The following is a 27,930-nucleotide window of genomic DNA, read 5'->3' on the forward strand; positions in this document are numbered from 1 at the left end:
TACAGTAGACTCTCGATTATCCGCGGTAATGGCGGGGAGACTTGGCGCGGATAATCAAAAACATCGGATAAACCGAAGTACACATATACAAGCCAGATATACCGGTATAAATTTAACATCGTTAATTTTTTACACCATAAAACGCTACTTAAGCTTACCTTTTGTGATGCAGGCCAATGGTTCTTCATTATAAAGCTTCTGAAGTACGGTACATAGCCTATTATAGTTGAAACTGTTCTATTGTAGATTTATACACTGAAATACACCTACACTGTAATTTTAACCACACTAATATCCTAATGCCGTAACACGAAAATAATTGAATCTAATACCATTATACAGTACTGTGCACTAAAATAAAGGAAGATGAATGAATACCAAAAACTACGAATGTTTAGGAAAAGTAGTCTGTTATTGATTTCTGTTTCAATGACATGGCTTCTTTCTTCCTTATGGTTGCTCTCAATCTGCGTAACACCAATTTGTCAGAAAGCAGAGAATCGCTTTGTTGCTCCAGAAACTCTAGCAAACCCTCAGTCCATTGAAGAGCAGATGAATTGCTTATCCTTGCATTAAAATATAGTTTTGCCTGTTTTGCGCAGATAATTCCTGAAACAGGAATGTTTTGTGCCCTTTGTTGGTTAAACCATTGCAACATTGCTTTGTCAAGCTCATCATAAGTTGGCAGTTTCATTGTTTTTCTGCCTGATAAGCCACTCGATGAATCAAAATTACTGGCGTAATTAATCAATTTATCTTTATTTTTTCTGAGATCGCGAACTGTTGTTTCACCTATACAATATTGTAAAGCTAGGTTTCTGGTAGACCATCCTTGCTCAAGCTTCTTAATTATGTCGAGTTTCTGGTTAATTGTTAAAACTACACGCTTCCTTTTCTGCTCCATTATTTTTAAATTATTGAAGAACCAGTCACAATGATAAAAAAAACAATGGTAATTCGGCACTTTCTCGCACAAAAACTTAAATTGTATTTTCCCACACAACTGAACTGCCTACTGTATTAATAACAACTGAAGAATGCAGTTCAGTGACAGACAGGATCGTACTCTTCTTTCAAAAGAACTCTCCTTCCTCCCACTACTACAGATTGACTGGTGCCTGAGTTTGGTCTTTGTTGGTCCCTTTGCTAATTGAGGTCTCACACCAGACAGATTTATGGCTCCTTGCTGGTCAAGGTTCTTTAACATTCTCTACTTGTTGGAAAAAGGGTAGGTTTCGAGCTTTCGAAACCTGATTTCGAGCTTTTAAGAAAAATAACGGGAGAATATCGATGGATGACGTAAATGCGAGTACAGTTCTCTCTAAATTATAGTAAACTAACATTGACTGTCATACAAAACATTTAAACAAATGTGATACTCACTGAAAAAAAAAAATCTTTAAAAATACATTGCCGCGGTTGAGCCGCAAAGCGGTTAAACAGCGCGCGGATAATCGAGAGTCTACTGTAACAAAAATAAATTCCGGTTATTTTTGGGTCCTCCCTCGTATGTTATCGCCTCCGTAAATGCTTGGATACCCCATGAACACCCTGGGGAGCTTGCGAAAGCGACAACAGAGCCAGAGACGAGGGCTGCTCCTCCCGACTTCTATCTTATGAAGTACGAGTACGAGTTGAGAGAGAAAGAAGGGGAGGGGCGGTTAAAATTTTAATTTTATTGTTACGCGCATGAGGTTCAGTCAGGGCCAGACTATTTCCTCATCATTTCCTACGTCTGAAACGTATTGGAATGACAACAGTGTCATCGTAACGACAGTGGTGTCGTAACAATGAAATCGTGACAACAATGACATTGTGACAATAGTGGGTCCTGCCGTTTCTCCCAGACGGCGCTTCGTAAAAAGGGTAAAGAGAAAGTGTGTTCGCCTGGGAGAGAGAGAGAGAGAGAGAAAGAGAGAAATCCCTGGGAGACTTTTAATTTCACTGGTACCGTAATTTGGAATCACCTGTAGGATCCGTGCCGTAAGGATTATAGTGCTGATTCCTTGGGCTGATGGTTGTAATGTTGCCTAAGAATATGCCATTACTTTTTTATTTTTTTTTTATTTATTGGCTGCTACAAGGTGTAAGCAAAATGTTACAAAGACTAGTTCGCTTGAACTAACAATCTGATTTAATTTGTCACTAAGTTACTAAGATTATGTGAAGTTAAGTTCGCCCATCGAATCCCTTAGCTGTCGGGCTGCCTGGCTAGTTCATAAGGTTTGGTCCGTCGCCTGGTTAGGTTTCCCACATTTAGGAGCCTGGACGCTTCTACATTGACGTGTTGTCGAAGTCGGTTTTCGTGTGAGGTGGCGTATCTTGCAATAATGGATGCGACTGTTTCGACACCGAGGTCTCGATGGGGGTCCCTGTTGCGTACATACCAGGGCGCAACTGCTATGCATCTTAGTACTTTGTTCGGGTATCGTTGGATGTGCCATTACTGATGACCGAAATTGAATTAGCAGTGAATACTGCAGCTGATTATTACTCCTTTAATGTTACAGCTACTGCGTGTTGTACTATTTGTAAAGAAATACGGGTAAATTCGGATGCTTTCTTACTCAAAAATGTACTACATCTAACATATACAGCTAAGCCAGTGGTCTTCTTCCAGCACAGTGCACATGCAAGGGAATCAGCGATCTCCAATTTTGCTGTATTACCTGCAATTTACGCCTTTTGTTCTTGTTCTTGTTGTCGAAACGTGGCGCCGTATCCATATCTCTTCTTTATTAATATCTCCGTCTGACTATTCATTGCCACCACAACGCTTCTCACCCCACGCAGCTTACCACAGTTCCGCAATCAAGGGCGACAGTCATGATTAATGGCTGATCCTCAAATGCCGCCACGCCACTTGACCCCTCCCATCTTCACAGCATGTATCCTGTTTATTTCTGGCCCTTCTTGTTTCACTTGCTTTTAGAGCACCACTGAACGACCAGTGATGTTGCTGCATGCTGTGTTCCGTGACACGAGAAGTACTGGCCGCAAACTACAGACATTTGTCTTCAAGTGTGTCTTTGTGTAATGTTTAGAACTTAAAAGCACTTTGCGTTGTTAATGCAGTTTGACCTATTGAAAGTGATCAGAGAGAAAGGGGAACAAATCTATGAAGGCATAGTAAAGTAATTCACGGGAGAAGCGAGGGACATTTTCCTTGGGGGGGGGGGAAGTNTAGAAAGTTCCACGGCTTCGCCCTCGTGTCCTTCTAAAGGAGTGGTAAGAAGCAGCTTACGGCAAAGACACATGGATTTTGATTTTCGCATTAATTTATAATGAAGTACATACGATAAGGGACCAACCACATTACATTAAGAATTCAGTGTCTGTTGAAAACATAACACATATTCTGTTCAATGACAGAATTATTGAACAGATAAGCAGTGGTGGTTGTTCTGGGAACAACCACTGAGTTATAGAATGTTAAAGCGAGTGGTTCACATATTTACCACAATGCTATTAATGCTTAATAAAAACACTAATATGATGGTATGAAACTGACACCTTGGTGTCAAGTCTCAGTCATAAGCGCTTGTCGCTTGTTAGTTTCACACTCCGTCCATGTTTCCTTCCCAGAGACAGGTAGAGACATGTTCTGCTCATTTCACACAAGGCTGAATGAGATTGAGACCAGTTTGGGCCTGATATGTGGCCATCCGCAAACATATTACTAGACTGTGGGTCACGAATATTAAGGAGCACCGCTCTGAGATAGATTAGTCGCGAGACCGGTAATGGACTCTACGATAGAAAACTGATTTCCGGCAGGGGTAGGATTTTCCTCTTCATCACCACCGGATTTTGAATCAATGCAGTTTCATATTCATTTAATGTTGGAGACTGTATTTCTACGAGGCTAAAACGACCGAAACTTAAAGCTTGTCATCTACTGCCGAGGTCATAAATTAATAGCTTTTTGCTTCTCGCTGTTACTGTACGCCTTCATGGTGTAATGTTTAGTCACAGAACATAATTTTCTGTAGTAGCGCCTCAAGCCAATCACAGTGGCCGCGCTGTCTGAGGCACGTAATATCTTCACCCGCTCGAGAGCTGGGATAGTGGGTTCGAATCCCACTCAAGGCATGGATGTTTTTCTAAGTTTATTCTGTATTTATGTTTTCCTGTGTCTGTAGCGGCCTTGCGACGGGCTTATCCCTCATCCAAGGAGTCCTGCGGACTGTCGTAAGAATAAGAAACTGAAATGAAACGAAGCCTTTCAGAAATGCCCAATGTTCGAAATGGGAGCAACAGGAATAAACTAGACAGATATATAGGTGGAGAAATAGACAGACAGACAGAGCAGCGCCTCAAACCATAATTAGGATGAATGTAGCTTCATGTACGAATTTTTGGGATCCCATGAAAGGCGATATTCTAGAATAAGCAGCAGCAACGTCATGCCGAGAGAGATTAATAATTTAAACTTGCCTGCAACCGAAATATCAGAGCTCCGAATTCTATTGATCTATGAATTAAGTAGAATCGACGCCAGCTGCGTGAAGGCGAAATAGGAACTGTTTCGCCCCAGTCATTTCGAGGGTTCATTTAAGAATCTTGCCGCTCACTGGACACAGTGATGCCTGCACCGCAGGAATACAAAAGTAGTGATGACATAGGCTTGTTCCCATTTGGAGTACGTACGAGTATTCTCTTTTATCAGAGCGTTTTTCTGTTTACACGGCACGATTCGTCTTGAGAGTCCTTGTATTTCAGATAGAAGCAAATCATTACGCAGTCTTACCATTCATATAGGTCTTTAGGTGTGTATGTCACCTTTCACAGAATTACTTTTCTTGTATTTTGTTTAATATTTAACACATCGAAACCTGCTTCATATAAACTTGTGAGCTGTTTCTCTGCCTCTTCTCATGTACTATCCGAAAGACCGGAAACCCCCATCATCTCCTAAACAGTTTTAGGTGTCATGCTCCGTAGATGGACGGGATGTCCATCGTTGTCCGTTGCTACACTACCAGTGTAGCCTAACTGCCTACCACCAAGATATTCTTGTGTTTATTATCTATATGATTAGTGCACTGTACACCCGCCAGTGTTTTGAGGTGGAGTATAGATGACTATGTGGTGATGATACTCGTAATATTAACATTGTATTACCACTGCCATCAGGTAAAACCCCATTTGAAGTCAAATAATTATAATAATAACGATAACTCTGCCCCAGTGCGAATAATCGTAAGATATTTTGGTGTTTCCAAATCACTTTCAGAACCATAACACGTACGTAAGTAGTGACGGGTTATCACAGATTCCGTCAAGGACAAGGGCACTGGTATGAGAACAGGCACTGCCACCGGCACGGGCATTGTAACTGATATGGACACTGGCTTTAGCGCCTTCATTCGTAGTGGTACTGGAACAGGAAATGCCACTGGCACGGGCATTGCCACTTGTATGGACACTGGCTCTAGTGCCTGCACTGGTAGTGGTACTGGAACAGGAACTGCCACTGGCACGGGCATTGGCACTTGTATGGACACTGGCTCTAGTGCCTGCACTCGTAGTGGTACTGGAACAGGAACTGCCACTGGCACGGGCATTGGCACTTGTATGGACAATGGCTCTAGCGCCTGCACTGGTAGTGGTACTGGAACAGGAACTGCCACTGGCACGGGCATTGTCAATTGTATGGACACTGGCTCTAGTGCCTGCACTGGTAGTGGTACGGGAACGAGCACTGGCATGGGCACTGGCCCTAGCACCGGGGCTGAAACTGACCGAAACTGCGATCGCTCCTTCAGCTGATCTGTGTTGCCTTAGCGTCTTGTCCCGACAGTGGCATTCAGAGAGATATTTACGATTTCTTCTACTTTCCTAGCCCTATTTGAGGGGGAAAGGGATCAGGCGAGTAGGCAAGTGCAAAGGGTGCAGTATATATAACAATTTCAAGACATTACTTAAGAACCAGTTTCCGTTTTCTCCCACTAAGTTAGGTACTCAATTTCCATAGGATGTTTCACACATCACCAATTGTTTTGTTCATACCGATTTTTGAAGTTAAGCGGATAACTTTGGTACTCATATAAATAGTGTAGCCTTCTTCTGTATGATAACCCGCCAACATGGAACTATGATTCGAGTGGGTCCGGATCGCTGTGTTGTCACGCCACGCAAGGAGGAAAAAGAAAATCTTGTCCGCTATTACAGTGGCCAAATGATTGACTCCGGCTGGCGTCCGAAAACGAATTGACGAATGTGGCAACAGAGCAAATAAGTGACGCAAAATACCCACTTCGAAATTCCTTTAGTAGTTTACGTGTGGCCGACACGGTCCAGCCCCATTCACAAGCCGACTTACGCTTCGCCTGTTAGCGCGAATTGCGGGGAATACATAAAGAAACATTAGCACAGCCGGTATAGCAACTAGTTGCCGGCTGGACGACCACGAGTTCGGAGTTTGAGTCCCGGTAATGTCAAGAATTTTTAGTTTTCCATATCATCCAGACCGGCTCTGGGGCCCATCCAGCTTCCTATCTAATTAATACAAGGGGCTCTTTCCCCAGGGGTAGGGCTGACCACTCACCTCCAAGTAGTGCCGAGTTTAAGAAAGCATCTACTGCTCCATACGTCTTTATGGCGTAGTGCTTAATTACTTAAGCGCGGGGACAACTTTGCCTATTACCACTTAAGAAGCTTATGACAAAACACAAACAAAATTTTATAATCTCACACTCAGGTACACCGTTTCTTTCTGAAGGCCCACAGATTATGTAATTGGTAATACCATAGTTTGATTTGATGCCTGTATCTTAGCCACAAAACATGAAAACTGCGAGTGCCGTCTTAATGCAACGAGGCTCTGCTTGTAGCCATTTGTTACTGGCTTCCTGCTTTGCTTACTCTTCAACTACAGAGAAGGAGGAAGTACGTTCAACTGAAACGTCCGTGAATGTCTGTCAAACTCTACGTCATTACATCCCAGAAGACAAATTTTCGTAACCACCGCTGTAAGAACCTCAAAACCAATAAAAAGGACAATAGTTCCGCAAGTCCGTGCTATAGCTCAGGCGGTTAGTCGCCGGCTTCCCACCGGGGCGGCCTGGGTTCGAACCCAGGCAAGGTCATGTGGGATTTGTGGTGGTCCAAGTGGCAGTGGGACAGGTTTTCTCCGAGTACTTCGGTTTCTCAGGATAATTTTTATTCCACCGACTGCTCCACATTCGTTATCATCAATCGTCCGGTGCTGGTACAGTAGGCCAGAAGTGGCTGCGTAGCAAATGGACTCAATCTCGCCCCACACCAAGAAACTGAAGAAAATAATATTTCCGCAACGTCTGCTTCTGGCTCCCGGGCACACACAAAACAGCGAACTGGCACTGGGGTGCGTGCAGATTACGAGATTGCCAAGTTATGGGAAGGGGAAACATAACTCCCTTCCGCTAATTAACTCGTTTACATGATCTGTTAGATTAGGGCTTAAACCGAAATGACATGTCTGGCCACTCACATCCACCTGTATTTACTTTTATTGGCTTAGATGGGGTGAACAGCCACCCTACCCCTGCAAAATCTGACACCCCGCCTTTTAACACATCGCGGTAAATCCCGTTTATAAATATCTGTACGGTGAAAGCTGAGATAGAGTGTGTGTCGTGTTTTGAAGGTTTAAATAGTTGCGACAGATAGGCAGTCTCGTGTTGTTGCCAGGTAACAAGATACTGTAATTGATCCGTTTGTTACAGGAGTAGGTGTGTACATCTCGAGGGTGGAGGAGGGCAGCGTGGCGGAACGCGTAGGGCTGCGACCTGGCGATACGATTCTCGAAGTCAACGGAACGCCTTTCTCTACCATCTCCCACGAGGAAGCACTGAAGGTAAGTTTCAACAGTTCTTTAATTGTAGTTCCACGCTGCACTGCATAACTGCCACGAATGCTTAGCGTTAGAGGCTTCTGTCAGACAGAGCAGAAGTTGATGTTAGGTCTTCCGGTATGTGGCGCCGTGTTATAATTTGGTAGGTATATATCGACGTTTCGGAGGAAAGCGGCTGCCACCATTTTCACGTCGCCTACCTACCAAACTGAAGAGCTCACATCCCAGACACTATGGCCTCAGTATTCACCGCTGTGAAAACTTAGATTGTCAGCCACAGACGCAAATCACAAGCAAGCATTCACATAAGATTGTCAGCTAAGCCGGAGGAGCAGATCAGACTGCTGGGAAGCTTCCGGGATAATTGTGAGGGATTCAGTTGACACGGTAATAATACGAATTCGTAATTAGTTTATTGCCGGTCACGGTGGCCGAGCGGTCTAAGGCATGTACTGTCTTCGCTCGCTTGGAAACCGGGATCGTGAGTTCGAATCCCACTCCGGGTTTGGATGTTTAGTTTGTGTGCGTGCGTTTTTCTGTGTTTGTATACAGGTAGAGGCCTTGCGACGAGCTGATCACCCGCCCAAGGAGTCCTACCGAATGTGTAAGATCTAGAAAAACCGAAGTGAACGGAGAAGTTCATGGATGTAGGTCTAGGCCCACTGGGCCTGTAGTGCCAAGGAAAAATAATAGTTTATTACACTGTTTCTCACAGAGGTGAGAAAATATTCCGACCGCAGGTGATTCGTGTAGTATAAATCCATTCTTGCTGCCAATTTATTGACGGGTCGGTACGTTTGTTACTACAATTTATTATGCTTACTGAAATGTCAACGATTTGCTCTCAAAAACACATAACATTCTACATGAGTTAGCTCCACCTTTTTAAATCTTGCACTCTGCCGTTTTCTTTTTGCCCTTGCTACAACTACAGGAGGCCCAATATGCATGTTTTTTTAAGTCAACGTCATTTTCGATTTTTGACCTTCCTCGAAAATGTTCGTTTATTGTAGTACAAATTTGCCGTTTCCAAACTAATGGAAATACCAGCATCAAACTGTGTGAAGACAAGATTATCTGTATTTTGTTAATTAGACCTGTTCGCAATATCGATAAACGGTAATCTTAAATTAAATCTTTATTTCAAGTTTACGAGATCAATCTCATGGCAATTAAGTTCCATATTATTGTCTTCTAAATTACGACAAGGTGCAGCCTCGTAGTTATTTATAAAAAAGTCAATATTTGGATTAAAGAGAGGTCATACAAGAAGCTGGGGAAAATTGCATAATGAGGAGATTTGTATTTTTTACTCTGAATCAAATATTATTAGGATAATTAGATCAAGGAGGACGAGACGGGGATTATATTTCGCAAAATATAATTAAATATCAAATTATTTTTCTGAGCTAAAACTCATAGAACTACTGAAAGCCGCAGTCAAACAACAACTTTGTTAGTTCAAAAGGTCACACGTTTCAGCGACAATCATACGTCATCACACTTTCAATAGAGTTTATGGAGAGGACATACTGGATGTTCTTAAATATGGGCTAATATAGTTTTATATTTTTTAATTATAAACGGCAATATAATCGTATAATAATGTATATTATGACTGATTGTATAAAATATAAAATCGACGTGACGTCAATTCCGAGCGCGAGTTTTACAGAGTGAGCATTTTCCTGTAATAAAATTAGCCTAACATCGAATATAAATTATATTGTCACGTGTTAGAGTGACTGTAGATGAGGGTTGGATTGATAATTGGACTTACCGACCACTTATACACCTAACTCGCAACTATAAATGACTGTAACGGCCTTACTGGTTTACACACTCTAAGGATCACTGTAACTGCAACATACATAAAGTCCTCTGTGTCTTCACTAGCTGTTTACTGGTAACGGATCCTAACAGTCTCCTCTGTTAACATCCATCGTTACTTTACGACTGGCTGTTTGCCGCAATCAGTTGATTTTGGCGGCAAGCCCCTTGAGGCTCATGACCAGCATTTTTCAACTGAATGCTTGCTTTCATAACCTTTATGTAACATCCTCTCTGACGAGAGGATGGGCTGGCTGCTGGCCCTCGCCAGCACAATCATTCTCAGGTCCGACTCTCGCGGGATTCGTGACCATATTTTACTGTCTAAAATTTGAGACTCCCCCCAATTTGGAGGACCAGGTCTCCGCATTTAAACCCCTCAGGAACAGGGTGACCCAGCTATGACCCCAGGCACTGGGTCCCTTTCCGTCGCCTCCTACGACTCACAGGGCTATGATGGAGGTATTCGAGCACGCTTCCACGCGGGACTCACTAAGTCTGAGTCTTACGTGTATGTTAGATCGACGTTTAGTCGGCCAGCCTCTCTTGGAATAAAGCACCCATCTGTGGCTCACGACCAGACTTTCATTACTGTCAGACAGTTACGAGGACGGGTCTGTCGTTTAGAATTATTGCTGGTCCTCGTCAGCGCAGTCATTCTCATGTCCGAGTCCCATGGGATTCGTGACCATATTATACTGTCTGAGATTCGAGACTTCCTTTTTTCGTCGCCTCCTTCTACTCGCAAGGCTACGGTGGAGGTATTCGACTCCTCCTCCACACAGGATGCTCTCTCCTCAGGAGTCACTGTTCCAGCTGTCACTTTTGTAACACCTCGGCAAGGATCGCGTAGAATACATCGCTACTCATTGCTGCAGTTCAATCGTTACCATGGGATCATGTGTTTTTGCGAAGCCGTTACTCTGTAACGGCTTTTATATATTTGCTTATCTCATGGCCGTTGCCCAGAAACGGTCCTACTTGCTACAGTATATTGCATAAATATCGAATATACATTATGCACTTGTTAAGCTGAAGTGACTACATGAGCAACCTGAGTGAGGAGACCCAACAGCCATATAGATATTCGAATCGAATACCTGCCGAAGGTAAGACACTACTGAAGCGGTGATTCGTCGCAATGCCCAACTTACGCGAGAGAGTGGTACAGTGGTTTCGGCTGACCAACAAGTAGACCCTGGCATGCAGCCAGCGAACCTTGAGCATCTACGGAACTGTCAGACATTATTTATTGACCTTCGAAGGCATACCAACCACTGGAAGGATAATTATATGGTTTCTATATACCAAGTCAGTACATGTCGACGCCCTGGTGTAATAACTGACATCTATGTCAATCTGGCCAGCTGCGTCACAGGCAGTTGTATCCAATCATTGAAGAAGAAGAAGAATGATTGAAAACGTGACTTAAATGTGTACATCGGAGCTGAAATGGTATTTAAGCTTTCATATCTCCATAGTAGTTGGAGCTGAATGGCCAGTTAAAGTTTTGACGGCTACACTTAGGATAAATCTCTGGTATAAAGAGTATTATCATCTAGAACAAGGGTATCCAAACTACGACCCGCGGGCCACATGCGGCCCGCGATATGATTTTATCCGGCCCGCGAAAGAATTATGCAGAAATGCGCCAATTGAACTAATTTTCCCATGAGTACTGGTAAATGTGATTCCGAGCTTATTGACCTGAAATATTATACTGCAGATGGATGGCTTAGTTGTAGAAAGGTTCTTTCGCGCTTCTTTCAGCTCAGGAATGAAATTGATATATTTCTTACCGAGAAAAACCATCACGAACCACTTTTTTTCAGACACCGAGTGGCTTTGGAAATTAGCAGTTTTGCTGATCTGGTGAACCATATGAACTATTTGAATTTAAAGTTGCAGGGTGAAAATAACCTAGTCTGTGATTTATTTGCACTTATCAAGGCATTCAGAGCAAAGTTGATACTTCTGGAAAGCCAAGTGAAAAATTGTAACTTTGTTCATATGCTATACTGTGCAGAGTTGCATAAAGAGGGTGAAGCAGAATTTCATTCCTTGTTTGCAAATTTAGTCATTTTAGATTTGAAAGAACAATTTCGGAAGCGATTTGCTGATTTGGATTCCAGTGCCCAGGAGATTAGATTGTTTCAAAATCCGTTTGACTGTGATGCTGCAGATGTCCCAAGTCAAATTCAAATGGAAATTATTGAACTTCAGGAAAATGATCACATTAAAGACAAATACAAGGAAGGAAATTTGATGGAATTTTATAAATTTCTGAACTCTGAGCAATTTCCAAATTTAAAGAAATTTGCTTGTAAATTTATCTCCATTTTTGGGACGACATATCTGTGTGAACAAACTTTTTCCCAGATGAAGTACATCAAGTCGAAATACAGGGCAAATTTATCCGATGAACATTTAAAGTCGCTACTTGTGATTAGGGTTTCAAAATTTGAAACTCAATTTAATCAGATTCTAAGAATGCAAAAAGAGTTCCATCATTCACATTAATTGTTTTATTATAATTTGTGATGAAAATATAAACATTTGCTGCTAGTGTCTGTTGTCATTAATATACGATAATTTATTCTCATGTACTTTGTATTTAGTTTATGAAATTCTGTGCTTTCAGTAAAACTCATATACCTAGAGTTATTAATTTCTCATTTTATCCGGCCCGTTGAAAGTGCTGAATTACCTAATGTGGCCCGCGGTTCGAAAAGTTTGGAGACCCCTGATCTAGAATATAGTGCCGTGTAGTACGGCAGAATTTCACTGACTTTCGGAAGGAACATACTGAATCAACCACACATCGGTGAACTTCTACCAGACTACATGACGTTAACACTCAGATGCTACTATCTTCGGCAAGTAGCCAGTTCGAATTTCTACACGGCTGTTGGATAACCTAAATCAGGTTGCTCATGTAGTCACTTCAGTTTAATAAGTGGATAATGTATACATTCGATATTTATGTAATATACTGTGGCAAGTAGGTCCGTTTCTGGGCAAGGACCACGAGATAAGCAACTGCATAAGAGCCGTTAGTGAGTAACGGCTTCGCAAAAACATATATTCCCTTAGCAATGATTGAACTGCAACAATGAGGAACAGTGTGTCCTTACGCGAGCCGTGTCAAGGAGTTAAAAACTGGACTCCTGAGGAGAAAGCGTTCCGTGTGGAGGCGGTGTCGGATACCTCCACCGTAGCCGTAATGGAAGCCTCAAATCTAACTCTCCAATATCGTTTTAATCGCAGTAGGAGGACCCAGGGCCGGTCCCATCGCAGTGGCGAAGAGAAGATTCCACTCCCTTGCCCTGAATTAAACTATGATGTCAATACAGAAGCCGTCACTTCACTCTCTGAGCTATCCCAGTTCTTCAGAACACGCCAGTTACAAACAGGAGGATTGAAAAAACGAATGCCGAATCTCCAATTTTTGGGCAGTCATTTAAATGCTGGACATCTTGAAACACTTGCCTCCTCTTCACAGAAGCATTTAATTCAATAGTGCAACTCGAAATAAATTTTACAACAGAATAGTTGTTATGAATTAGAGGCTCTTACAGCTGTAACTATGAAGAGTGCTGCCTTGTGGGATATAACGATATGTAGTCTGTTGAAAGTCAACCGACGTTTCGGAAGAAAATATCGACTCCGTAATATGCGTAGAAGGGTAAGACAAGGAAGAAACCAACATGGATCAAGCTGCAAGCAGAACTATGCTGGATGTCTGCTAAAAATTAAGATACTTTGGCTCCAAGCTCTTCAAGAAGACATTCGTGTTATTGCAGCTTTCATTAAACTAGTGTTACGAACTACTGATAAATTCAGACTGCCTTCAAAGTTGCTAACCTGAAAAGCATATAGATGCAAATAAACACTATTTTTCTCAATACTGGAAAAACGAAGGACAAAAGTGAAGAAGAAAGGAAGTAACAAAGTAAAATACAAGAATCAAAGAAGGAACGGCACGAAGGAAAAGGGAACCAGAATGAAAGCTGCTGAGAAGGACGGAAAGAGAGAATTCGAAAGCTTACATGCGAATGTGAACGCAGCACATCCAAAAATGAGATAAAAACAGTAATTAAAATGAAAGAAATTAAACGGAATGTTAGCCGGTCACGGTAGCCGAGCGGTCTAAGGCATGTACTGTCTTCGCTTGCTTGGAATCTGGGATCGTGGGTTCGAATCCCACTCAGGGCATGGATGTTTAGTTTGTGTGTGTGCGTTTTTCTGTGTTTGTGTACAGGTAGAGGCCTTGCGACGAGCTGATCACCCGCCCAAGGAATCCTACCGAATGTGTAAGAACTAGAAAAACCGAAGTGAACGGAGAAGTTCATGGATGTAGACCTAGGCCCACTGGGGCTGTAGTGCCAAGGGGGAAAAAACGGAATGTTAAGCAAACTTTTCAGTATGTATTCCGAATATAGGCCGATGCACAGGGAGAACATAGATTTTCTGCCTCACTAAAGAAGTGTGAAGCAACGAATTTCCTACATTATATTACACAGTAAACCCAGTCTTAACGATACCTGACGCCTGCACTTGTATTAAGCTAATTGATGTACATCGCAATTAATCACACCGGCTGTGATGGTATGAGACCAAGACTAGACTGGGCGTTCCGCAGCAAGACGACGAGATTACCATGGTAACGAGATTTGTATTCCATTCCACTTTATATACGCATGCAATTGTGATGAAATCTGTAATAATTATTGACTCTTTACCTTGATTAGCATGTCGGTACTGCCCGTCCATCTACCGGTTAACAGTGAATAATACTTTATAGCAAATATTATCCAGCTTTCAATGTGTTATTTTTCCAGGGATTTAGGTGTAAAGTCTGTGGGTCCAGTTGAATCGTTAGATTATTGTTTTTGAAATGTTCCTTGTGTTAGGTTTGTTCATGATACCACGTTCTTAATTCGTGCTGGAATTTGTAGTTCCCGCGTCCTGCAGACCCATTTGCTTCTGCCAGCAAATTGCCCAATTCTCCTAGTTGAAAATACTATATTGTCACATGTTCAGTGACTAGACATGGGGTATGGTTTGGTAACTGGATTTATTGGACTCTCATAAATCGTAGATGCAATTAGTTGTAGCGCTATCGCGAATTCACGTCACCGCACTATATCTTCTCAGTCTGCTGTGTACTCTCCATTCAATTATGAATCACAGACAAGCCAACCGTTGATTCCGTAGCTAGTTCGCTTTCATTCACAAGACCTGCTCAAAGTTACCTGCCCCAGCTCACACGTACTTTTCACAGCGACGTCCATTGGAGTGTCTAACCTTGTAGCCGTTTTTTGTAATTGACTAGCTGCCGTGGAGAAATCCGACTCTTCTGGGTCGTGGTGACTGGCCGTGACTTGGGTGATTAGAGGGCACTCGGGTGTAGGACGATCAGCATTCAAACACCGATTGGCAGTTTCAAGTCTTTATTAGAACAGCACTATTGAAGTGATAGCTGCGCAGCAGCGATCAACTTAAAGTGTCACTGGGTTTAGGTCCTGTTACTGATTCTTAAGACACACTGGTTCGAGAGAAACAACAAACAAGTGAACAAACTGGTGATCGGAGATACCGAGCAACAACAAACAAGTGAACAAACGGGTGATCGGAGATACCGAGCATGTGTATCCCCGATGAGTGTAATTTTCGGAGTCCTCCAGCCAAGTTCCTCTCTGAAGATAAGCATCTGCCCTGGTTACCAAAATTCAGGCAAAGACGTCCCACTTCAGGTGCTGATTGCTTGGACCGGCCAAGCTGGGACGCTGCTTAATCTGTCTCCTCCAATTAAGAAAAGGTACCCAAGCGACAAGAGTTTAAGTGTACTCTACCACCTGCCACGCAACCGTCAAACTGGAATTTGGGTAGCATGAGTCCAGAAATATCCAAGTGTGAGACGAAAGTGATGAATTTCACAGGACCCTGATCATACAAAAATCAATTGGCCGTCCTCTAATTTGGACTGCTACAACATGAACCAGATATCTAGGCTGGCCCCTAATATTGGTTGCAGCTATCAGGATGCAAAAAATCAGATCGTCACGATCTTGTAGTTTCGTAACTTAACTTTTACTTTAATGCATCCCCGTAAGAGGAAATTAAGTTGATTCAGATCGAGGTAACGTGGATACTAGACGATTGGATTCCTATACCCGATCCATGTGTTCCAAAGATAGTTAGCCTCATACGCGCTTAGATGAGAAGTGTGTAGGAGCGCCGTCGTACTGAATCCGTGTGCCCTCACGAAAATTAAGAGGTAATAAATAAGTAATTTTTCTTTCAAGGGAATTACCTTACTGGATTCCACAAGTCATGATTCGCTATCACGTATTACTTATTGAGGTAATCTTACACAACTCCTGTCCAAACGATGTCACTAAATCTTCATCGAAATGAACATCAAGAAGAATGGGGATTCTACAGTGCCCATTCGTGCAGCTTTTTGAGATTGTTTAATTCGCTCTTTGTGAGTATTGCCTCATCACATAGAAATAAACAGCAATAAAGTAAAATTCATCTGCAGTTGTATGCAAAAGACATCGACAGAAGTGGAAACAAGGATTATTTTTAAGAAAGCAGTCTTCTGGGATGTGGCACCGTGTATATGTGGTGTTAACCGACTTTTCGGAGGAACGTATGGCCTCCATTTCAGGGTAGAAGGAAAAATATAAGAATTCCGCAGGCGAAGAGACCGTGAGAATCGGTACCGGTCTCTTCGCTTGCGGATTTCTTATATTTTTCCTCCTACCCTGAAGATGGGGGCTGTACGTTCCTCCGAAACGTCGGTTAACATCACATATACACGGTGCCACATCCCAGAAGACTGCTTTCTTCATAGTCACTGCCCTGAAAACCTCAAATCTTACAAGGTTTATTGTATCCCTTGTAGAGGCTATGTATGAAAGGGGTACAACTGCACGTCATGCAGTATATACCATACAGATTTCTGAAGGAGGCCTGTTTCGTATTCAAACCATGAAGTACTGGTTGATATATTAACATGCGCAGCAGCTAATATTTTCTCTTAACTTTGGTCATTGCATTGGTTTGGCCAACGTATGGTGGTGCAAGGATGCACCTGCTTCCTTCAGACAGCGACGTAACTTTACTGAGTTTTCTTTTATCTGGAGACCCATACTGGTATGCCATTGATGCATCTCTGGCACTTCCATTAAGAGAACCGCACACGAAATGCTTATCGGCATATTCCAAATTAGTAAATTGTGCCATCTCATTTCGCTGTTACCATTACTTTGCCTTTGAGTCTAATGTGAGCCATAAGCTAATTCAGTGTGACCTCCGTCTTCTAGTATTTAAAGGGTTCACCGCAAAGGCATACAAAAACTGAAATAATTTCGAAACCTCGTGGCTCTGAAATTATCTCCTCAGCCCCTTCCTATACTTTTACTGTAGGCTGGATGGTTTTGATTTTGTTTATAATAATAATTATATTTATAGAAAATTTAAATCATCCATCCATACATAAACAGAATACAGACATCGACCCATAACGCCAAAAACCAAATGATCCACTTTCACACTCAGCGGAAAAGAAACAAGAAAAATTACAAAAGTATTTAAAAATACACAAATAAACATAACATTTAGAACGTGGAACACAAAACAAAACATAATAAAACAACATCCACGAACAAACAAACAACACAAGTGGTACTACAAAATGAATTGCCTGGACTGCCCACTAAAATACATAGAACAAACAGGCAATATATTCCACACTAGATACACAGAACATATAAAAGCGGTCAGAAATAAAGGCAGTAATTCGGGATACTCAAGCCACTTATTAAACACAGGGCTTACAAATGGAACCATACCAGATACAGTGGACATTACAAGAACAGATAAAGGAAGAAAAAAAATAACACTTTGGAAAAGTACCAAATGTACCAAATTAGTAGAAATAACTTGCTCGTCAATGACACAAACGTTGCTACACATACACCAATATCCAGAACACTGTAGGAAATGAGCATCAGTTAGCAACACACACCCTACGCTCCTATATAAGAACCAAACCACTGCACGAAGCAGTCAGTACAGCTACACACGGCACAAAGGAAAGAAACCAACACGCAAAAAAAAAGTAACATTACAGTCACAGAGATAGGATGACAGTATATAATTTATCCATCTCTTAAATAAAAGACAGATATAACCAATTTTCACTTATCACAGACACACTATGCCCACAAAATATGTGGAAAACAAAAGTAACCGCGGCACGATAATCTAGAAAATAACTTAAAACATTTTACAATTTCTTTATTAAAACCGTCACAACACAACAATATTAAGGTCAGTGCCTAGTTCGCATTAATATTGTTGTGTTGTGACGGTTTTAATAAAGAAATTGTATATTATAACATAACAGGATGCATGAAATGAAAATTAAAACATTTTGTAAGCATGAAAAAGTTAAATAGTTTCGTTCAGTGTGACTGGTTATGAATTTCTTCCATGATGTGTATTTATTAGCCGTCTTGTAGTGCACTCGATCTGACATGTCACTTCACTACATGTTTCGGCATCACTGTGCCATCCTCAGGTATGTTATTTACGTCAAGCTATTACATTGTTCGCCATCATGTGTCGATGGCGAGCAATGTAATAGCTTGACGTAAAAAAAACACATGAGGATGGCACAGTGATGCCGAAACATGTAGTGAAGTGACATGTGAGATTGTGTGCACTACAAGACGGCTAATAAATACACATTACGGACGAAAATCAGTGCAACAGGACGCTAAAATACAACATTATGAATTTCTTATTTCAACTATTCATGTCCTTACATGTTTCGGTCTTCAGAGACCATCTTCAGAGGGACACCCTTTACATCAATACAGTTAGAAACCACGATTACAGTACATGTTCTAAAAGCGGGCCACAAACACATACAGGACAACATCAAAGAACCCTCTTCTCGAGAACGACCAGGGTAGCACACATTCGGCCCCCGTCAAAAGCAATAATAAGAGGGACAACACGAACCAGCTTGGCTTACGAATACCAATAGAATCTTAACAAACTAACTATAAATATTTTAAAGTATTGGAACAGCCTCTGTAGTTGTAAAGACTTTAGATTTTACAGCCAATTTTATATTATTTATAGTGTATGTACATATTTTAACTTATAGAACATGTACTGTAATAGTGGTTTCTAACTGTATTGATGTAAAGAGTGTCCTTCTGAAGATGGTCTCTGAAGGCCGAAACATGTAAGGGCACGAATAATTGAAATAAGAAAATCATAACCAGTCACACTGAACGGAACTATTTAACTTTTTCATAATATTGTTAGTGTGACGAACCAGAATGAAACAAATCAAATTTTGTAAGCGTTTTACATTAATCGCTAAGTGCAAAATACTGTAATACAGCGTAACAAGAGAGCAGCAGTTTTCATCTAAAATTCTATACACTTTATGAGGGCCAGTTGGCCCAAACTTGTAGTGCTAAAAATAACAAGAAAGGATAAAGAGGTTTCGAAGTGCGAATTTTATGATATGGGCGAAGTTGCACAGAGACTGAGAAGTGAGAGAGCTAGAATTGGAATTTCAGAGTGTATAGCCTGAGCCGGGCTGTACCTATGTCCAGGGAGAAGAAGAAAGGAGTATGAAAACTGTAGTCGGAAAACCACTTGAAAATCCAGACGTAGATATGAAGGTATGTAAAACATATCGAAAAGAAATATGATCTGAGGGTGTGAACTGGATTTCTCTGAATTTGGATAAGGTCCAATGGTAAGACTCTATGAACTCGGTAATGAATCTTTACTAAACAGGAAGTCCGTAAACTGTTGAATGCCAAGGGCTGTAGGAAGTTCCTGTGCAACGAAGTTGGGCAGCAATTTGATTTACGCTACGGAGGAAATAAATTGTTCCTCTGGTAAGGAACCTGTAGGATAAAGATGTTGTATTTTTGGACATTATCCATCGTCACAAATTTTGTATCTTATGAACCTGTAAGAACTGAAACATACTAGGCTGTCTAAGTTGGAACCTGGTGTCATTTGATTGTTATAGCTTATTTTGAGTACAATAAATTCAACTTCATATTTGAAGATCACCACTTCAAAAAGAAACCAGGTAATTGGAAGAATGCAACGTAAAATGCTTACAGTATTAAGTGTAAGTCATCCTCTTAAATCAAATTTAATCCGTTCAGTTTCTATTTTACGTTTCTTCATGTAATTGATAGCGCCTTTCCAACTAAATAACATATATGCATGTCGTCAAATTGCATGGTGGGCCGTGAATGGTACATTGGGAAGGACAAGGAAGAGCGAAGCTCACAAAAATTTATATGAAAGCCGATTCGAGCCCGAAATTTGGAAGTAGGCCACGTCTCTCAGTAACTTTCTAAATCATTGTACATTGTTCCTTCATTAACGTCTTGACACTTCAAAATATCCGGAATTTTCGCAGTGCCTTTGATAACGTATCCTATGAATCATTCATCTGTCGAGATCTGCCTCTTTTGTTGTTACGAACTCGTTTGCTAACGGTTCCTACGCAGTAGGGAATGTGCAGCACAATGTGTTTACTCTCTCTGGCGAAACGAAAACCCGGACGCTGTCCTGGAGGTTGAAGGGCACTTGTCGGGCGGGTTGCTGACACACAGGCGCCGGCTTGCCGTGATCGACAATACCCAGAGGAGACGTCAAACCGTTCGAAGTTTTGGTGCTTCTCCAAGTCTCAGAATTGTCTAGCTTTTACTCGGAGTTCGTTGCAAATTCTGACGATCATTGCTTTCTTTTAGTTTATTTAATGGCTAATTTAGCCTTAACTGACAGGAAGATAAAAGTCTTTTCGTAAAACCGATGAAGTTCTGTATGGCTTTCATGTCAAGTATTGTACCCCTTACCTCCTTAGCTTAGTTAACCTTCGGGGATTAATTTTAAATATTGCCGTCTAACCACTCGGTAAGCATGAGTTCTCAGGACGTGCACACGTTACTGAATAGCAGTGCAAACAGCGGACTCGAGGTGGGAAGGTGAAGTGTATAAGGTTAATTAGTTAGGGATAAGTCGCACTTAGAATGAGACACACTATATCGTTATTACACATGTATTTGATTTAATAAAGGAGCACTGCTGTATTAATTATTCGCACTCCAAGTCGATGACGTTATTAAGAGACCTGACGACAATGGCGAACGGAATTTTATTTGTTGATTTAGAATAAACAGCTGATGTTTACGTAAAAGATTCCAGTCGAGGTGATCAACGTAATTTAAAAAAGTTAGGTGCTCCTTGGGATTGGAGTTACTGGCAGAGGGTCTGAAGCAATACGTACAGTGTATCTTTCCATCTTACTATGAGTTCCCCTCAGGATCTCTCTGAAAGACAAAAGCCGGGTATTATTGTTCCCTTTCGTCACAAAGTGGGGCACAACCTCCTTCAAGGCGACAATTTGGTAGTACTCGAAAACAAGCCATAAACACCGAAGGGAGAAAAATATCTGCAATAAAATATCCTGCTTCGAATAGACATGACCATGCCTTCCGAGTCGGCTCGCTTCTATGTTTATTGAAACTTGTTCATAATAAACTTTTCTTTCATTGGCGCTACAGCCCTCATTTGGGCCTAGGCCTACCTCCATGAAACTCTCCGTTTCACTTCAGTTTTACTAAATCTTAGACATACGGTAGGACTCCTTGGGCGTTTGATCAGCTCCTCGCAAAGCCTCTACCTGAACACAAACATCCATGCCCTGAGTGGGATTCGAACCTACGATCCCGGCTTCCGAGCGAGAGAAGACAGTGCATGTCTTAGACCGCTCGGCTACCGTGACCGGCCTTCAGAATAAGTACAGGGTGAATATTCTATATAAGTTAGATTTAACTTGGATCGGAACAAAGAAAGCGATTCCTTAAAGGGCGGGAACACTGCACGTAGTGTACTTCTTTTGGCTTATTTTGGACTTCACCCATCGTCTGGTATATAAAACACAAAAAAAAAACACGACGTTTCGGAGACTGGATCAGGATTCCTCCCACTGATGGAACCGGTTGTCGGTTGTTCATAGGTTGTTTTTCTACAGATCGGGGTTTGTCCAGTGATTGAGACTAGCTCTTTCTAAGGGGCCCAACTGAGTAAGTTTATCCTTCCCTATCCACCTGAAGACGGAGACAGATCCAGTCTCCGAAACGTCGTGGTTTTTTTGTCTTTTATATACCAGACGATGGGTGAAGTCCAAAGTAAACCAAAAGAAGTACAGTATACACCATCGTCAGAATCCTTTGAAGTCTAACTGCACGTAGTGTATACATTTTGCTGATAGCAACTAAAGTCAGATTCGGTTCGTAATGTTTATTGTATAACCCAGCAATGAATTCGTTGAAATTCGTTCAGTAGCCTCGGTAGCCGATCATGTAATTCTAATGGCTAAAGTGTTCTTCCTCACTCTACAGATGTAGTTGCACATCCATCACTCGAGCCTCAGAGCATCGCCCTTTAAACTGGCTGCAATGCATGATGATATCAAGAATAGTAGGAGAGGCCTTGTATTTGGTATTAAAATGATTTTAATGTCATTAACTTCAGCATCTTTGATGGCGGTTGTTCAAATGGCGCCATTGAATAAGGCTCTTCTAATAAACAACGCCTGCTCTGTATTACTGTGGGTTAACGCTGGAATTTTCCGTACACAAAAGACTGACATCCACAGGCAGCTTATTAAATACACTCATTTACAAACCTTCATAACCAACATTTATTGCGTTGCGTCTTGTACTTGAGCCTTTGTTTTGTGTCCACAGTCTGCGCTCTTAGTTTACATTCGTATAGTGAGTTGAGCGAAGATAATTATGTGCATGTCAGAGAGCAATGTAAAGAAAATCATGCATGCATTGCTAATCCTACAGACAGCCGGTTGCTGTAGTGACAGAATGAAAGGGGAATCCATCGGTAGCTTATAACGCATGAGAGTAAATACAAGTGTAAAGTTTCATACTGCTTTCACTTGTTTCTGTTTCCATTCACCGAGAGTGAAAGTGAGCCTCGAGTCTGCGGGATAATTCTGGAGTTGCCTGGCTATTTGTTATCTAACACCTGCCATGTTTGTCAGACTGTGATTTTCTTGTAAATTTGTATCGGATTGATTTAACAGTCGAAAGATCTGAAAGTTTATGTTTGGCGGTACCATGAGTTAGTTATTTTTATTTGTCTACCAAAAGAGAAGTATGGAGGTAGATTTTAAATATTTCTGAAATACTTACAGGTTATTATGAGCTGCAGATCTGTAATATCTTGTTGCACAGCTACCACATCGTACACNGAAATATTTCTGAAATACTTACAGGTTATTATGAGCTGCAGACAGTGGCGTAGCATGAATACCGAAAGCAGGGAAGCAACTTTATATNCATATTTATCTTATTGTGCCGAGTAAGGAAGATGCGAAAGTCAGAATGTATCTCGCCGTTGTGTTTGAGAAACGCTGTCGAGATCAAAGTCATTTCGGCATGAAAACCGAAGCTCAAGGTCGGTGCCATTTAAAATCACTAGATTGGACGGAACGTTGCTTAAGGAGATCTTAGGCTGCAAGGTGCATGAGATTCTGAAGAGGGGACTGTAAATACTAAATACAATATTTCTATGTAAGGATTATGTACACCCAATCAACAAGAAGACATACAACAATGGGGACAGATATATTAAATTTTGAAAGGTAAAATTATGTGCTTAATGTTCTGGAGAAATATTCAGTCCCTCCTTGTGGTGGTTTTGGCAGTTGAGGAATGTCACAACATTTATCAGGCTGTGCCCTTTTGTATATCTCTGGAATGGAAATTTGTCACCACATTCACGTCGTTAGGATCCGGGATACCGTAAAGTGTATAGCGACTCGCTACGGGATGGACAACCGAGAGGTCAGAGTTCGAGTCCCGGTAGGGTCAAGAATTTTCGCTTCTCAAATCGTCCAGACTGGCTTTGGGGTCCACCCAACCTCCTATACAATGGGTACCGGAGGCTCTTTCCCAGGGGTAAAGTGACCGGGGCGTGAAATTGACCACTCGCCTCCAACTAGTGCCGAGGTCAAAAAAATGTGGATCTACACAACCACTCCCACATACGTCTTCATGGCGTAGTGCTTAATTAATTAAGCACAGGGACAACTTTACCTTACCTTTACCTTCACATATTTATACGATTTCCAGATCCGAGTGACGCTTGTCTTCCTTATTGCTTAGAACACCTTCAGGCTTATTTTTAGGTGCCAATTTTATGGACGGATAAAAAAATATATGAACTTTTCATTCGATATTCTTCCATCAGAGGCAGAATACATTAAGTCTTCAAGATTTTCACCTTGAAATGATTCATAGAATATACGTTGCGGATAATACACGTCTTACTGCTTCTGTAGTAGTTTTCTACATATCCCTCATAGTGACTGAACTACATCTTATCAGCGCTTTAATTGTTTTCCCCTTTCCATAAAATCCATTGTCCTTTACTTTGAACCACTCTTTCACTCTTGTTTCCATATCGTCGCCAGTTTTTGCCTCCAAGACCTTGCAGTAGGGCTATAAGCACGCAGAGAAACACTCAAGAAGCCGCAGATTTTAATCTGGTAGCGAAATGGAAGCAGCCTCTCCAGATGAAATAAAATAGGCGTATAGTATTTTCAAATAGACCACGACAGCTTACTTCAGAATCCTTTGTCAGGTTCATGCTCATTTTGTCATCATAGTCAGTGTTATGTGACTTGCACAGTTGCCACGGCGCTGTCGAAGTGTTGCAGACGGCCAAGAGTGAAAATAAGAATCACCCCTTTCCCTGTTATTTACATTTCGTCTCTAATTTTTATTCTCTCTTATTTCCATTTAGTCATTGGGTCCTTTCTTGGGCCAATTCAATTCAACGGAGATTACGTTAAAATCTATAACGTTGACTTTCTTTCTGGTCATTTTTCGTCCTTTTCTTATCTCTCGTTTTTCTATTCATCTCATGATTACGTTTTCATTTTCCTCCTCCTATTCCCCTTTCACATTTTATCCCTTCTCTCCTTTTCTTGTTTTCCTAATTTTATTCTCCTCCTAGCCATTTTTCTTCTCATTCTTGACCATTTTTCTATTCTACTACTACTCCTCCATTGCCTGTACCGTCTCATGGTTCTTTCTTATTTATGTTTACCTAATTTCGCATATTTTTCCATTATTTTCCCTCCTACTTTTTTACTGCTCTGATCTTTATCCTCCTTCAGTGTCTTCTTCAGTATCCGAACTGGAAAACCTGCTCGTTTCTTGCCTCAGTATCACTCTAAAGGAGGGTCCCTGCTCACACTTTTACCATTTTTGTCTCTTCATCCGAATTACATATCAGCTTGTCGTAATCCACTTAAGTGCCACAATCGTGACCTAATGTAACAGTGATTCTCATTGGCACTGCGCTCATGTTTTCAGCAACTTATCTCAACCGTACTACGCAAACTGAGCAGCGGTTACACGGTGTACACAGGAGCTGGAGAAGTTGCCGCAGTAACACGACGCTGTCCCTGTCACGTTTTGCAAAAGCTACCAATCAGATTACTACTTACTCCTGGGAGTTAATTTGTTATGCCTTCTTACCGTATTATCCGTTTTAAGTACAATGCTACTATTCTCGTATGCAACAGCTGTATGTAACATTAAGACTTGTCACATAACCCACAGAGTGCATTTATGTATTTCATATTGTCACGCGTTGGGTATGTCACGCGACAAATAACTTCACGTGGGTCTCGGATTTAGTGAATCTTTATTTGACTTCACTTCTACACTCACACGCTTTACAATTATTATCACTCGCAGTATCGCCTGACTCCTGTCTCTACTTCGATGCTTATACTGTCCTTGGCAGTGGCTGGATCTCAAATCTCTTCGGCGACGGCTAGCCCAGTACTGTCTCGGCGAATGCATTACCTTGTTGTATATCTGTAGCCGCTGTTACGCAGTGAACCTTCTGTTGTCTATCACCGGGGAAATACTGCTTCGTTGATTCTGAAATTCCTACGCAACGGCCCATTGTTATTGCATTACCATGGAAGTATCCGCTCCAAACACGTTACAATATTATTCTCATGGTAACAGACAACGCTAAACAAAACCAAAGAAAAAATATATAGTTTTGTATATTCTAATTTTAAGTTTTTAGGCAACAGAGGAGAAGACAAGAGGCTCTGAACTGAATGGTACCAAGTATTACCCGAGTATAATCTCTTCTTAATTTCCTCCTCAATCGAATTTTGATTTTTTATAGTCGTTCCCAAATATCCGAACTTGAGATATGTTCAACGGTTCTGTTAGTCTTTATGTTGTGATTGTAGTAATAAGAGCCGGTCATAGTAGCCGCTAAGTCTAAGACATGAACTGTCTTCACTCGCTCGGACGCTGGGATCGTGGGTTCGAATCCCACTTAAGGCATGTATGTTTAGTGTGTGTATGCGTTTATTCTGTGTTTGTGTTGTCCTGTGTTTATGCAGAGGCATTGCGACTAGCTGATCACTTATCCAAGGAATCCTAGCATCTGTGAACAATTATTACGGCACTGAACGAGAGGCTAGGGCCCTGAATGGGGTGGGGTAGCCATTTGAAAAATAAATGTGGTGACGAGACGTCAGAACGTACTTTTCTCTGCGTCTACTTCTAGAAAAGCCCCTTACTAGCGTCAGTTATAGCTTCTGTGTTTTAATTCATGACGTTTGTGTTGTCTCCAAGTAGATCTGCATGCGTATAATTTGTAAGGAGATGAAATCAAGAAAGGTGATATGGGCGGGGCGGGGGCACGTATCACGCATGTAGAAACGGGAAGTAATACGAAACTAGGTGGTTAAAACTGTGGGAAGATAGAATTAAGGGAACTTCGGTTTAGGCAGGATGATAACACGAAACAGGATTTAAAGATATGAGTGTGAAGAAATTATTAACTTAACTCCGTTTTGTTGGGGTCAAAATGAGGGGTATTTTGGTGTTTGATAAGAGTTCGTGTCTCTGTGACAAATACTGTCAAGGCAATATGAAGCCGAATGAGATGCACAAAGTCCGCTTGAAATTAATAGAGAGATTGACTAGTTTCTTTTTTGTGTTGATAAATACATAAGCATATATAGGCACGTTTGCACTTCTATGTCTGGACACGAACTCAGATATTATGCGAGTTTCCGATCAGATGTTATAAAACTTCTATAATACAAGTAAATAAATTTTGACATACTGAGACCGTCGTATCTGTCTTCGAATCCAGGCTCGAAAGTTTTCTTAGCAGATATGACTTGCAGTTATTTGAAATTGTCATTTTATTGCCTTAACTGATGCCATAGAAGCGCATTCGAAAATGTAGCTTCTTTATTATCTCCTTAAATTCCCTCACGTCGAGAGAATTCATTATAGGGGGACGAGTCCCCGAAATCCTGTAGAACATGCACGTCTCCTGTTTTCTGGTCTCGCCGCGATCACTTTCGCAGAGTTCGACGTTGCAGTTCCTCAGTATTTGCTGATCGTGTACTACAATATGAACCAAGAAATGCCTTGTTCGCGTCGATTTACGAAACTGAGTTAAGCCTACAGTCTTTGTCTGCAGACGTCGTAACTACACGTATTGATGGAATAGGACAGCTTTCATAAAATCCCACATGAAGGTCACGTGAGCCATCTAATATTTCTCATGTTAAACACGATATAAGACTGTCTTGCTTTAAACACTTGAGTACTGTGCTAGGTGGATTATTATTTGCTTGTTGACTGCTTCATAGTGTTTTTCTTGGTTGCACTTTTCTTCGACCTGAAGATGAAAGCGATATATTCCTCCGAAATATCTGTTGCCTTTAAACGGATGACACGGCTTTGTATCCCGGATGACAGAACTCTTCATAACCATCGCTGTGAGAACCTCAAATCCTACTTATCTTAGATGCTACATAAAATATTTAGGACTTCAAATTGTTGTCATGACAGTAGAGGGAATCTCTTTTGATTATAATGTTTCGGACAAAGAGAAGTTGTACTCATCTGCAATGTGGTAACGCGTATTTTCCGCAAATGTTCTTTGCTACTTTATGTAGCTTGTCTTGATCTTAATTCAATGTAGATACAAAATTATTGTCCGTGCATTTCGTTAAATATAGGCTGTTATGACCTAACACTTCACACATAATAGTGATGGATTCTATTGTGACATGTTGCGCCAAGCCGAGCCCCCCCCCCACACACCAGCAGTGACGCGGCGGG

At 41.4% G+C, this 27,930-nt stretch overlaps 1 protein-coding gene across 1 annotated transcript in view; it reads left to right on the plus strand.

The window, feature by feature from the left end:
* The window catches only part of LOC111867260 (whirlin), a gene marked incomplete at its 3' end in the record, with an annotated part of 129,334 nt that overhangs the window by 20,996 nt on the left and 80,408 nt on the right, over nucleotides 1–27,930 (plus strand). Inside the window, 1 exon segment of the mRNA XM_023856943.2 lies at nucleotides 7,710–7,840. Coding sequence (XP_023712711.2) covers nucleotides 7,710–7,840 — 131 coding nt within the window.

Source organism: Cryptotermes secundus, unplaced genomic scaffold (assembly GCF_002891405.2).
Source record: "Cryptotermes secundus unplaced genomic scaffold, Csec_1.0 scaffold1326, whole genome shotgun sequence".
NCBI lineage: Eukaryota > Metazoa > Arthropoda > Insecta > Blattodea > Kalotermitidae > Cryptotermes > Cryptotermes secundus.